This window comes from Oncorhynchus keta, chromosome 30 (assembly GCF_023373465.1).
Source record: "Oncorhynchus keta strain PuntledgeMale-10-30-2019 chromosome 30, Oket_V2, whole genome shotgun sequence".
NCBI lineage: Eukaryota > Metazoa > Chordata > Actinopteri > Salmoniformes > Salmonidae > Oncorhynchus > Oncorhynchus keta.
This window is the reverse complement of record NC_068450.1, coordinates 54,432,660-54,447,659: the sequence shown is the minus strand read 5'-3', so window position 1 is coordinate 54,447,659 and position 15,000 is coordinate 54,432,660. Positions and strand designations below refer to the sequence as shown.

Here is a 15,000-nt window from a genome sequence, read left to right as displayed (position 1 = left end):
CACCTTTCCAAAAAGTCAGTTAGTCAAATTTCTGCCCTGCTAGAGCTGCCCCGGTCAACTGTAAGTGCTGTTATTGTGAGGTGGAAACGTCTAGGAGCAACAACTGCTCAGTCGCAAAGTGTTAGACCACACAAGCTCACAGAACGTGACTGCCGAGTGCTGAAGAGCGTAGCACATAACAACCGTCTGTGCATGGTCGTAACACTCACTAGCAAGTCCTAAACTGCCTCTGGAAGCCTTTTCATTGCCGAGCAGCCGCGCACAAGCCTAAGCTCACCATGTACAATGCCAAGTGTTGGCTGGAGTTGAGTAAAGCTCGACCGCCATTGGACTCTGGAGCAGTGGAGACGCGTTCTCTGCAGTGATGAATCACACTTCACCATCTGGCAGTCAGATGGACAAATCTGGGTTTGGTGGATGCCAGGAGAACCTGCACCAATGCATAGTGCCAACTGTAAAGTTTGGTGGAAGATAAATAATGGTCGGGGGTTGTTTTTCATGGTTCAGGCTAAGCCCCTTCGTTCCAGTGAAGGGAACTCTTAAACGCTACAGCATACGATGACATTCTAGATGATTCTGTGCTTCCAACTTTGTGGCAACAGTTTGGGGAAGGCCCTTTCCTGTTTCAGCATGACAGTGTGGAAGAACTTGGCTGGCCTGCACAGAACCCTGACCTCAACTCTATCGAACACCTTTGGGACGAATTGGAATGCCGACTGCAAACCAGGCCTAATCGCCCAACATCAGTACCTTACCTCACTAATGCTCATGGCTGAATGGAAGCAAGTCCTCGCAGCAACGTTCCAACATCTAGTGGAAAGCCTTCCCAGAAGAGTGGAGGCAGTTATAGCAGCAAGGAGGGGACCAACTCCATATTAATGCCCATGATTTTGCAATGAGATGGTCAACGATCAGGTGTCCAGCTACTTTTGGTCATGTAGTCCATGTAACATTGCGACGCGAAAGAGAAACCGACGGTCGTATTCTATTGCACCAATACATTGTGATTGCGTCACGAGTGAAGCAAGACCAGTTGTTTGATTTGATGGAGATACCAATCTAATTGATATTTAAAATGCCTCAAAGTTATTAACCCTCGCACCACTATTAACTATTAACACGTCATCTGCATGAACTGACAAGACCTTGTCATAGAATACCCCGGGGTTGCCGGGGTTACAGTAAGCTATTTACTAATGACTTTTAAATATGAATCACATAAATATTGATCTCTTTAGTCAGTTTTTGCATGCAAAAATGAGAAATGATAGGATGTGAAGGGCTTCCCGGGTGGCGCAGTGGTCAAGGGCACCAGAGACTCTGGGTTCAAGCCCAGGCTCTGTCGCAGCCGGCCGCAACCAGGAGGTCCATGGGGCGACGCACAATTGGCCTAGCGTCATCTGGGTTAGGGAGGGTTTGGCCAGTAGGGATATCCTTGTCTCATTGCACACTAGCGACTCCTGTGGCGGGCTGGGCGCAGTGCATGCTAACCAGGTCACCAGGTGCACAGTGTTTCCTCCGACACATGTGCGCTGGATGCGCGCTGTGTTAAGAAGCAGTGCGGCTTGGTTGGGTTGTGTTTCAGAGGATGCATGGCTTTCGACCTTCGTCTCTCCCGAGCCCGTACAGGAGTTGTAGCGATGAGACAAGACAGTAACTACTAACAATTGGATACCATGAAAAGGGGGTAAAAAATATATTTAAAAAAAAAAGATAGGATGTAGAGAGAGCATAACTAATACAATATTCAAATGCCCTCCCGTGGAATGGTTTCATCATTACTATGCAGATCTGGGCCTGGCGCCCGGCGGGTGTGAGATCAAGGAGGCATGTTGAGCAGGAGGCATCCTGCACAATGCAGGACTAGACCGACGAGTTGCTAGCCTAACACCGTGCACCTGGTGACCTGGTTAGCATGCACTGCGCCCAGCCCGCGACAGGAGTCGCTAGTGTGCGATGAGACAAGGATAGTCCCAGCAGAGAGCGCTATAAAGCTGGAGCAGATGTATACTTGTTCTAATTAGTCCACTTAGTGTTCTGTCTCAAACACTTTGGATAATCGAACATGATTTAATTTACACCTCTCCTCCGCAGACATGACCTAATTCTACTGTACTGTAAGTGTTCAGTGGTTTTATATAGGCTGTCTGGATTTAAAGTGTGTTCAATATGACATATAATTTGTATAATGAGGTGTGGATAACTATATGTGTGTGTGTGTGTGTATGCTTTGTGTGTGTGTGGTGCATGTATGGCTGGTGTGTGTGTTTGTGTGTGTCATGTACCTGCGCTGGGCCGCTGCGGTGAGCGACACTAGAGATTAATTACAATGTGACGGTGTCTCCTCTGTAGCTACCTCAGGGCTGGAGCTGTGATTTAGATAAATCACATCGTCCACTTCAGGGCTAGAATGAACTGCTGTAGATTTATATGGGCCTGGACTGCAACATGATATGGATGGTTTGGGCTTAAATTTAACATGCAATACTTTCAGCAGTTCCACATATGCAGAACGAGGGGGAAATGACTTACAACAAACAGTTCATTGGATTAGAGGAACGTTAACATATCACTATTTCGGTGGACACACAACCATCCTCTGTTGACTCAGGTCAGCTCAGTATTGCTACCAGTGGCAGTCAGTGCTGTTGTATGATGAGGGAGGACGTTAATTATGATTTTTTTTTTTTACACAAAGGTAGGTGCACACAGGTTGAGATTAGTCCAACAGTGGCAAACGAGAGTTTCTTTTTTTCCATAGAATCAGCATAATGATTACACCTGGAACGGTCGTCTGATGAAGAAGGATCGGACCAAAGCGTGGTAAGTGTTCATGATTTTTATTAACACTAAACACTAGAACAAAATAACAAAGTGTAAAACCAAACCGACACAGTTCTGTCAGGTGCAGAACACTAAACAGAAAACAACTACCCACGAAACACAGGTGGGAAAATGCTACCTAAGTATGGTTCCCAATCAGAGACAACGATAGTCAGCTGTCCCTGATTGAGAACCATACCCGGCCAAAACAAAGAAATACCAAAACACAGAAAAATGAACATAGAATGCCCACCCAAATCACACCCTGACCAAACCAAAATAGAGACATAAAAAGCTCTCTAAGGTCAGGGTGTGACAACACCCCTGATCACCTTAAACACAGTTCACTTTCATAGCATCCTTGTTGTATTCCTTCTCACCTCTATGCACTCTCCTCTTCTCACCTTTTCCCTTCTTTTGTGGACTTCAATGCACAACACATCTGCTGTATGTGATCAGGCGGAAAAACTTTTCCAAGCCAAACCATGTAACCATAACCGCTACACACAGCCTACAACGTAGTCCCCATTTGAACTAAAGTAACGTTCCTAGTCAACATAGCTAATAGAACTAATGTGTTAGTAAACCCGCTACAAATATGCAGTAACATTACAGTGTATAGTCAGTAAGAAGTTTGGCAGTTACACCGGCGGGTCCCGGGGAAATAAATTCATAAAATCAAAAGCTTACCGTGATTTGGAAGACTACCAGTGTTGTGTTGGATAGTCATAGCCAGCTAGCTAACATAGTATCCCTCTATTTGAGCCGGGTGTTTGAGTAGGCTAAATTAGCCAACTGCATTTGCCAAGTAAGTAAAACTTAAAGTGAAAAAAAATTATGAAATCTCTCTCTCCCAAAATTGTTCAACTATCCTCTCTCTCTCTCTCTCTCTCACCTTCATTACAAAACAGAGTTTTAATCAATTATTTGTTGACATGTGAATATATTTAGTTTAGTTTTATCTAAAAAGTAACTTTTTAAATGTTTTAAACATTTTATTTTATTAAATTCACTGAGGAGGATGGTCCTCCCTTTCCTCCTCTGAGAAGCCTCCACTGATTGCTACCTTCTAGGAAAGCTGGCCAACCTGTAGCATTAAAACTACAGCTGACAGGTACAACTGTAGAAACAGTACTGCCGTAATGACATTATAAATAGTCTTGCTTGCCTGACTCGTAGCGATCCACAATGGGAAGAAACTACATGATTAGCCTCTTAAATATGTACCTTCTGGGCTGACAACGACTTTACCAATCAACCAAACAAGTAATCTCTGCAGAGTTGTTCCTGACAGCTCTAAACAAACAGATGGGAAATGGGAATGAGACAGCGATTATAGAGTCGTTAGAACTGAAGTCACAGAGCAACAGAGCCAGAAGCTACAGTGTTAGGATATTAATGGGAATGTTGCACTCACTGGCAGCCTCTGTCAGTGACTTGATCTGTTCTTATAGCCCTGGGCTGTTTGGTAGATTTAACGCAATCCTCCTCCTCATAGATAATAATGGGCAGACTGAGGCACGGTGTTGTTCTTTTCCCCCCTAGTCTGGAATACTCAGCATGGGAGCAAAAATATCTGTTTGGGCCACAACTTGTGCAACTTTGTTTTTGAATGATCATAGTGATAAAAGTAAAAAATGATTCTCTCTGGGAATAATGCATGTTAAAAAGACATCATATTCTCTCTGAATTGTAATCCGTTGGAAAGTACCTAACTATGCTGTAGCTGTGGTTGTCTCTTACAACAGGTCAACAGGTCTTCGGGTGGAAAACTAAACTCGTAATAACTCTTGGGAAGTTTCTAGTCCAAGCGTGATTTGTCATAGTGTCATGAAAGCCGGGACAGCTTGTGCCGACGCACACACTCCATGCGGGTGGTTTATATCACAGCTTCAGTCCAAGCTCCTGCATAGCTACCCGGCACAGCAAAGGAGGTTAGCATCCCCATCCCTACTGTTCTCGGTCTCTAGCTGAACCACTGCTTTGAGCCCAGGACTGCTCCTGTCCTCCCATTTGACAGTGATTAAAAATCTCTCCTCTATTACAGTGGAAAAAGCTCAGAAGAAGAGACTCTGAGCGTCTCTTCCTCTTCCCACTTCCTCCCATTGCCGCCGCTTCCTCCCCACTTTATGACAGCTGTGACAAAATAAGCAGCCCTCTCATTATGTTATATGTAAACAATGAGAAAGGGGACTGTATGGAGATGTCATGTTCGACAATCAAGCAGGGGACCTCTGACACGCAGCCACCAGCGTATAATAAAGTGGGCCTGACTGGCGCGTCTCCTCGACAAATGACACCACACTTAATTTGCTGTGCAATGTTCCTGTAATTAGAGTGAATTTGGCACAGGCACGGGGAAAGACAGCTAGATCAAGGTCTTGATGAATTAGGGGTCCACTGTCAAGATCAAATCACATTAATCAAGGTGGCCGTGTGTAGAGACAGGTTTTTCTACCCCCTCTACTTCCTTGGTGCTGTGATAAATAGCCCTGCTGAAGTGAAGCCAGGCAAACAGTATGTATCACCATCAAATCTACTGAATTGAAATGGAAATGAAGCCGAACACTATTTCCAGAATTCGATGGACTTTTTTGTGTTTTACCACTATCGTTTTTAAGATAAAGGTAACGTCTTTACGATAGCAAAGACAAAAAACGTTCTGGTTCAATTTCACTTGTGAAAGAACTGAGATGTCGCTACCAAACCAATCGTGGCCACTACTAACCAAGCTAATCATCCAACGGACGGCACAGTAACCTGAAAGTTGAATGAATGTACATGTAACCGTCATAGAACCAATTACTATGCTGTACTGGAGACCTCGGTACGGTGTGAGAGCCTAATGATGCTGTTTTCTTGGGACCAAACAGATTAGGACCACTATAACACAGTAATGAATGTAGAGGACTGTTGTAGGTAGAGGGGGAAAGTTGTGTGTGTGTGTGTGTGTGTGTGTGTGTGTGTGTGTGTGTGTGTGTGTGTGTGTGTGTGTGTGTGTGTGTGTGTGTGTGTGTGTGTGTGTGTGTGTGTGTGTGTGTGTGTGTGTGTGTGTGTGTGTGTGTGTGTGTGTGTGTGTGTGTGTGTGTGTGTGTGTGTGTGTGTGTGTGTGTGTGTGTGCGTCATGTCATTTGTGATGGATCCAGCACTGTATAGCTAACTAATGGAAAGAGGATGTGTATTGGCTTGCCACAGGCTAGTAGGTTGATACATGGCAAAAAGCAAAGCTGTCCCCCATAATCATCAACTGTTATAGGAAATGAGGTATGTGAGGAAAAATGGTAACATTCTGTATTAACTGACATTGGATAGTCATTTGTACTTTTTAAAGATAATAATATTTAATCTGTGATATTAAATCTGGGCAACACTTTTGCTCTCATCCTTCCAAATGGAAGGTTGCCCTAAAACAAGGCTATCTCATAGCTAATTGCGATGTATTAGTGTAAACAGCTTGTGTATACAGTAGAGACCAGCCTGAAGAAGACTTACCCATGCATGGCATGTAGGGTGTGGGGTTCATAGTGATATCTTCCATCGTGGTGACGCATGTCAATCGGGATGGGCGTGTGGAACGTCGGGAAGACGTGGTGCGGGGCTGCAGAACAGGGAAGAAGAGGGTGAGACGGAGAGAAAAATAGTTCAGACTCAATAATAAGAGTTGGGCTTCTCAAAAGCTAAGTTTCAAAAGGCAAAACGCGGCTACAATAAAGCAAGATGAATTTCAGAGCAAGCTGAGCAGTTTCGCCTAAAATATTGGCACTATCGCACAAGAGGAGTGGAATAAATAAAGAATCAAAGTCATCCGAAGAAATCCTACATCTTGAACATAAAAGATCTCCAACTGGGCTTTTGACAAAGACCTGCAGCTAGTCAGTCTTTGAACTAAGGGGGATGATGGACTGCATCAAGGAGAACTGGAGTCCCGACGCAAACCGGACCTGACAGCATTGGGAAGAGGCTTCTTCTTCTAGCCCCCTGCAACAACAACTACCCATTCAAACAGTACCAGCACGGCCCTCGTCAGACGTCTGAGCAGGTGGTAGACAGTAGACTCTGTAGACAGCACTGACAGGGTAGTATACTGTACCCAGCTACTCACTCAGTCACACTCTAGTCTAGTCGAATCAAATTCCCGAAATGCCACAGTATTATTTAGCTGAGAGAGAAATCATTATTCAGGGTTATTACAGGCTCAGAGACAGAGCCCAATGAAACACACATTAAATCAATTCTTGTTTAATTTACTCAAGATATATTAGTACATTTACAAAATATAGTCAATATTTTGTAATTGAAGGTCCTTTCTCAGCAGGGCTGTTGAAAGAGACCTGATGCGCAGACTTTTGTGTAAGACACACAGATCATTTTAAGGTACTTTTCAATGTCACGTTACTGTATTATGGTTAGCATGAAACGGCTTTAACAACAGCTTTACATTCTCTTAACCAAAACCAGACCCAGGGACACAGGGATTGTATTATTGATGTCCGGAAACACAAGAGAGCACAGCTGGCCACGCATGGAAAATTGAAGAAGAAAAAAAGCAAGAAATGAAATGGAGTTTTTATGAGGCTCAGGTCATTATAAAACATTTTGATGTAAGGTATTTCAAGACAAATTTGAGGGCCTCAAAAGCAGACGGTCGAGGAGAAGGACCGTCTCCAATCGGGAACTCCCCCATACTAAGGCACCGGTCGGTCCAGGATCCAAAGCAACGGGAGGCATCCCTCTCCAGGCCGTACCCCGCAGCAGCTGGTCCTACTTTATGTTTTACAAGAAACTCCCTGGCTGAGATTGTTTCTCCATCCAGAACCTGTTGAACTGAACGCTAATGCTGCGTCAACTGCAACAGCCCTGCTGTGTTTCACTGCAGCGATTTCGAAAGCAACCCTCGGTGACTCTGGCCTGAGGGTGATCAAATGGAATTCAGTGAGGAGTTTAGAAGATAAAGTCCCCCTCTGTCTCTCTCCTGACCACACCTCTTTAATGGAGAGAGTGCAGGGCAGGCAGGTCACTCCTGAGGAGCTGAACAAGTTCTTTGTACAGAGAGGGCAGAGTTTGTATAAGCTAAGGACACAGAGGTCAGAGGACAATGTGGGCGGAGAGGAGCCAGGCCAAACGTCTTATACTAGCATTCACAGAGAAGACCTCTGGTAATCTGGGCTGAAATAGGAGCTTCTCTGTCCACCCACCACCACAGAGTGGTTTCTGTAGCGACCACAACTGTTGGCCGGTTTGAAAAGGCTTCGTTGTAGTGGAGCGTCCCATTTTTGGGAAGACTTGGAGCTCTTTCTAAACATCCCTGTATGAAAGCCAGCGAGGGGGGACCTGCGTCACATCACTACCAGCAGTAAAGTACCTCGGACAAACAAACAGCGAGAAGTCAAACCGCTAGGCACCAATAGTAAAGGTCACGGGATGTGTGTCACAAAGACCGTTTCCTTGTGTGCAAATACAGAAGTTACAGAGTTGCACATTTCACTTGACAGGTCATAGATACCGGGCAGCGTCCCACCGAGTCAGAAGGGACTGTTTATAAAGTGCTGAAAGGACAGGGCTGTTGGAAGACTGGTTCTATTTTAGCGTTGTTAGAGGGATCAGACTAGGAAGCAGGAGAGGAGCTTAGGGAAGCGCGGTGGAGGAGGCAGGAAGCGCTGGCTATTTCCGGCTTACAGCCGTCCACCACCGACAGGGCTGTATACAATGAGGAGAAGAAGAGGAGAAGAATGGTGCATCATTCTTAAACAGTCCCAGCTTCCATTATTTAGCTCCCCCTCCTTTTAGTAACGTCCCACACCATGGAAAGAGAAAGAGAGAGAATACTCCCAGACTGAGATCCAACCTCATCGAGGCGCCACTTCACACAACACCATTAATCAGCTGACATGGTCACAGTCTTTTCCGTAAAACAGTCACTCGTTTTCGGGTGTTATTTTCAGAGCTCCAAAAAAAAGTCCCCCCCCCCCTTTTGTTTGAGATGAACAAGGACCTTGTTTTAATTTGCAGATCTAATGGGCCTCCGTTCAGCCGGTACCTACACCCTTCAGTGAGGCATAATCCCACCCGCCCCCTGTAAAGTGTTCCAGTGGGGTAAAATGAATGTTAGCAGGGCAGCACTCTGACAGCCGCGGCAGCTCCATATTTAATGACTTGTATTTTAATTATGTCCCTCATTCACCAGGTACACCATCTTCCTTGGCTTTTCTCGACAGCCTCCTTTTTTTTTATCACCGGGCTCAGTCGTACAGATAATAAACTTCTGGTTTAAGGTAATTACTTAATCAGGACAAACCTGTGTGTTAAGCAGCGCTATTAAGCGGTGTGGTGATAAATCAGAGCTGTAGTCGATGGTGTGATGCTGCTGGGCGATTACATCCACGGTCTAATCAGTCTCTGGGAGACCCTTGCGGTCGTTAAGTACCTAAATTACACAAACAGCGTGCTAACAACACGGTGCTTGTCGCGAGGCCGTGGAGGAGGACAGAGGAGGCCCATCGGGATGTTTGTTAATACCAGCCAGGCAGCCACCGGCACAACGCAGCATGCTCACCTTCTGCACACAGTGATGCATGGAGGTTATTGGTAGGTGGCTCAGGACCTAGCTGACGAATTCTGATATCTTCCCCCTCCACTCCCTGTCCCGCAGCTCATGGTGGGGTTACCGTAAATATTACACTGAGGTTAACAATTCAGGGAGGACGGTGGAGCTTTCAGTGTAATTCCTTAGAATCACATTTGTATTTTCAAAGCTTTTAAATTGAGAGGCTACTGAGAGCTATTCCGAAAGCCAATCTGAAAATCTAAAGCCGCTTGTTCCCCTGCCATCTCCCAGAGTGCCGTGCAGCACGAGGCCCTGTGTGTAGCAGCAGTTGGCATGGGGTTCTGTAGTTAGGACCCCAGGCAGATTGTACTGGAGTTATTTCCTGTTTGCGTGAGGCTAATTTCCCCTGTCATTCTGCTAGTAAAACAGAAAAGCTTTTAATTTCACTGCTGAGGTCTCTCCTCTCAGGATATCCATTAATCCCAGTGAGCCCATTACGCCATCCAGATCTGGGATCAGTTTGGACCTGAAACAAGAGGGATGTTATTTTTGCCTGTATAACAGAAAAGCAATAGGACTGTCAACACCGGATGAAAGTATATTCTGACTTAAAGACAGACACAGAAAGGATTCCACTCTGTATAATTGTGGGAATGTCCCTGAGTGGATGAAATAGCATGAAGAGTTGGAATGGTTTTTTTTTTAACATCAAATGTGGTTTAGTCCTCCAGGCCAGTCCAGATCAGGCAATGCAATGTACAGTATGGTCCCATTAGAACCCAGTGTCTCTGCATGTGTGTGTGTGTGTGTGTGTGTGTGTGTGTGTGTGTGTGTGTGTGTGTGTGTGTGTGTGTGTGTGTGTGTGTGTGTGTGTGTGTGTGTGTGTGTGTGGAGGGGTGTGTGTGTGTATATGTGTAGAGGGGTGTGTGTGTGTGTGTGTGTATGTGGGGGGTGTGTGTGTGTGTGGAGGGGTGTGTGTGTGTATATGTGTGGAGGGTGTGTGTGTGTGTGTGTGTGTGTGTGTGTGTGTGTGTGTGTGTGTGTGTGTGTGTGTGTGTGTGTGTGTGTGTGTGTGTGTGTGTGTGTGTGTGTGTGTGTGTGTGTGTGTGTGTGTGTGTGTGTGTGTGTGTGTGTGTGTGGAGTGGGGGTGTGTGTGTGACGATGAGAAAGTGAGAGGGCCTGCTGCGGTGCTCCACCAGATGTAAAAACAAATGTTATCACCCAAAGACTAATAGATGTGAGGGCCTAAGCACCGGGACATTCCAACACTGTTTCCCCCATGGGGGGATTGGACCCAGTCAGTGAATCAGGTGAACACATGCAGCCTCCTGAACTCTCCAGAGCGCTCGCCTTTTGTTCTCCCCCGCTGCGTGTGAACAATGGACCTGTCTGGGTGATGGAATAAACCCTGCTCAGGGTTGGCCAATCCCCCAACTGGTCCACTGGGTTGACTGGCTCAGGACGCCCATGCTGCCTCTTCTGCCTGCCTCGGGGCTCTCTTAGGGCTACGCTACTGACAACGTCCCCCCGAGTGGTGAATCCTTTTGTTGATATGTGAGAAATGTAATGGCAGGTGTCCCGTAAGGGATGGAATTAGTGGCTAATATGTACGCGTGTGGAATTAAAATAGCAGCTTGCAGTCATTTTCATGTGTGATTGATTCTAGCGGGCTTATATAGAGTCATCCGAGTCCTATGTTTAAAAACAGGGGCCCAGTTCAGATGAAACATTTTACTGATGTGTTCTGTTATACTTATGAACACCTGTCAATGTGAGTTTCCCATTGTGAAAGATCAATATCCTCCGTTCTCACAGATGAAGTCACTTTTCCGGAATAGGTCAGTGAGTGTTGAGTGTGGCCACATCATGGTGTGGGTGTTGGGATCCGCTTCACTCTGTCATGTTTAGGTGACCCAGCCTGGCTACTCTTTGTCCCCTGTCCCTCCCCGACCCCTCAACCCCTCTCTCCCCCATTATCCCCTCCCGTAATTCACCCCCTACCATTATTAATGCTGCATTAACTTGGCCTACACTTTTAATGAGCCTGTTTTGGTTTGCACCCACTCAACCACCCTGCGCAGTCACACAAAGAGGCCTATTATTCTGGTGACAAAACATCACTATGGTGGAAAACGCCTGTCCCACAGACAGGGGAGAAAGACACACAGAGGCCGGTCAGATAGATCCACTGCTACAAGACTACGGAGAAGACGGACAGTGATCTGCTGAGGGGAAGGGAGTCAGTTAGTTACAGCGGCAACGCTCCTCTGTTTTAACATGTTGTGTTTAAAACAGCTGTGGAGCATTGTTGTTGTGCCGCCTGCCTGCCTGCCTGCCTGCCTGCCTGCCTGCCTGCCTGCCTGTCTGCCTGCCTGCCTGCCTGTCTGTCTGTCTGTCTGCTGGAGTTTTGAATGTCAGGTGTGCTTTGCTTTATGGTGTTTTCGGCCAATAAAAACAGAACCCCGGGCATGTTTCCGTGACGAACACTTCAGAGGGGGAATATGACTCAAGCATGAGTCACTCACACAACAGCTTTAAAAGGCCCACTCTGTGGCAGAACCCCACCAGAAGACTGCATTACTAAACACCACAGTGGCTGTGGCTGTCGGACTAAATCGCCTCTTCAAATTGAAAAGCAATGACAATAAGACCGATCAGTCAAGTTACCATCCTTATTCTAGAACACAATTACATTTCTTAAGCCATGTGTTTTTTCACCAGAGCTTGCATTTTTTTTTGTTGCTTGTCTCTAAAACTAAATAAAGCTCAGACACCAGAGAGAGGAAAGGTTAAAACAAGCATTGGCCATCTTGAGACAAAAGCATATACCCTCAAATAACCACTCCTCTTAAATCACAATACTCTGTGGCATTGTGCAGACCTGCTGGAGTGGGGCCATTTCCTGTGTCGTGGGGACGGGCCTGTCCGTCATGTTGTCAGACTACAAAGTGAGAGGAATGGCCTTGGAATGCTGACTCACACAGGTTCTGTCCCTACACTGTGCTCTGTGGGGCCCCGGCCGGGTCCCAGAGGCCCCTAGTGTGCATGGCAGGTACAGATAACGATCTGTGGCCCTGACCCCTCTGACTCTCGTTCCCAGATCACCCTATAACGCAACTCCCGCTGGTACCCCCAGGACGGGGCGCGCGATGCCCAAATAATTTGAATACGGTCCAGAGATCAGCTGGCTGCCCCTCCTAGATCTCCACTCGGTGCCGTCCTCTGCTCTCCTCTCCTCGCAGCAGAAGAAAATCACACAAGTCTACAATGAGAAGGTATGAACGTAACTGAACATAGATTGGAAACGTTCCAAGGTCATAACAACGACCTTGATAAGGAACAGGAGAATAAAGAGAGTTAATGCCCTTCGTGGAACGTTGGGAATGCCGTTCGTGGAACAAACAGGACAGAGTAAAGACAATAAACACACAATGTTGATGAGAAACAAAACTCTTGTTTAAAAAACACAAAGGCCCTAAATGTACTATTTTATTGGCACTAAAAAGAGGCTCGCCTGCACCACACGTCAGCTGTTGTTATCACAACAGTTAATGAGGAACGTCTGTTGTTTTATTTAAAGATGACCGATGCCAAAACATTTTTTACTCAAGTATTTTTTCCCTCACATGTGAAAATCGCCACAAAAGAGTTTTCATGAACAGAAAAAAACAAACACTTAACAATACAGCCAGGCTTTTTATGGAGAGATGGTCGGCAGGAGTCTGTGAAGCCTGTAGCCTCACGAGCCTGTGAATCCCAGACCAGTGTTTCTGACTAGGACCAAATATCACTCCCCTGACCCTGCTCCTCCACTGCCTTTCTTTCATCCCCCTTTTTTCCCCGACGTTGCGACGGGAGCCTGCTCCATTCTTGCTCCAGCTCTGCCTATGTCGCGCTCACTGCCGTCGCTCTCACTTCCGCACTAAGCAGCAGGCCAGGCCACACATTGCACACATTGCAACAGCCAACAGGGCTCAGCCCGGAGGATATCTCCACTCTTGTCTCAGACCCCTGGCCAAGAACTTCAGTCACATCCCTTGACATGTTCTGTAGTCTGGCTGCAGTAGCAGCTGCTTGTCTCTGTGTGTCAGTAGGCTACATCCCATCTAGCTTTCCTTTGGTCACACACACTAGACTATTCAAAACCTCTTTAACGTTCTGGCAAATATTGTTGAACAAGCCCTGTGCACACTTGCAACAATACGCCTGTTTGTCGGCTGAGGGGCCTGGATGAGGCTGGGGCCAGTCTTTTCTTAAGGCTGCTGCAGTGACTTGACTCCACCACCCTCTCCAGCCATCCCTCTCTCTCTCCCTCTCTCTCTCTCTCCCTCTCTTACACATCCCCAATAGGACACCCCTGACCCCTGTAATTCAGGGGCTGAATACCAATCGCAGGGGCACAAACAACCCAGGCAAATAGAGCAGTGTGTAACGATAAAGTGCTCAGCCTGGGAAAGTTGTCGCCCACACAAAGAGAGAAGAGTACACAGTCAAACACGAAACTCAAGCCTCTAACATCTAACCGAGTATGAGATTAACAGAGATCGGAACAAGTCACAATCAGATAAGGGATATTTTAACAAGGAATTCAATCCGTGGAGAAATCACCTTTTTGAATTTCCGTTTTATTAAGCAATCAACTAAAGCAGCGGTAGGCAACCCTGTTCCTGGAGTGTTGCGGGTGCTGCCGGCTTTTGTTTCAACTCGTCACCACACCTGACCAACTGAGCTAAATGATCAGTTCAGTGATTGCCTCAATTCAACACACCTGGTCTTCCCGGTCGGTTAAATCAAAGGCACGAATTCCCGCAGGATTGCCTGGCCCTGAACTAAAGGTTAGTGCTTTTGAGATCCCGAGGCAAACAACACAATGGCCACCCATTGCCCATGAGACAAGCTATGCAGTATGATAGACTGTGTCATCGTGTGGTCATTAAAGTGAGACGTTGTTGAAAACCTCTTCCCTCAGTCATTATAATTAGACCATGTATCCATGACTTGTGAAATTCCGTCGTTAGAAAAGGATAAATGAACAACGTGATTTGTGACCTTATTCTAGTCCGGGCCTGCTTAGCTAGTTAATTAGTGTGTACACGCTCAAGCGTTGGGTGGAAGACAAACCATGTTACACCAACAATTAGTCTACAGAAGGACCATTGGCCTACTGAGCGCATCAGAGACAGTAACAACAAACACTACACTCATTTTGTCGGATACCTTAATTAACATGCCTACTGTACAGAAAGAACATTAACGACATGTATAATCCCCATGGTCAAATAAAAGACACTCAGAATTCTGCTGCTCGGGCTTTAACCTTTCACTGCAGTGGGCTAAATCAGGGTCACCGAGTGTTTCTTGGTAGTCTTGAACCAATCTACTTTAAAACAGAAGTGTACGCCTCACACACATGGTTAAGGGCTTGAACAAAGAAGACACCTGTACCATGTCAGATATACAGTTGAGTTTGCATCCCAATAGTATACTTTATATACTGTACATCACCGAAGGCTGAAATATAACAAAAAGGTTTGACATAGAAACACTGGATTTTCGTTGTTTAAAAAAATATATCTTTATAATTTTATAATTTTGGTCATGAGTAGCCTCATCCAAGTTTTCCAAATAATACT

The 15,000-nt window shown here is 46.0% G+C and overlaps 1 protein-coding gene across 2 annotated transcripts in view; it reads right to left on the bottom strand.

The window, feature by feature from the left end:
- The window catches only part of LOC118363159 (zinc finger protein GLI2-like), an 88,930-nt gene that overhangs the window by 41,177 nt on the left and 32,753 nt on the right, over window positions 1-15,000 (bottom strand). For both annotated transcript variants that reach the window (XM_052488548.1, XM_052488547.1), the window contains one exon: window positions 6,316-6,421. In XM_052488548.1, the coding sequence (XP_052344508.1) occupies window positions 6,316-6,421 (106 nt within the window). The remainder of the gene's footprint in view (window positions 1-6,315; window positions 6,422-15,000) is intronic.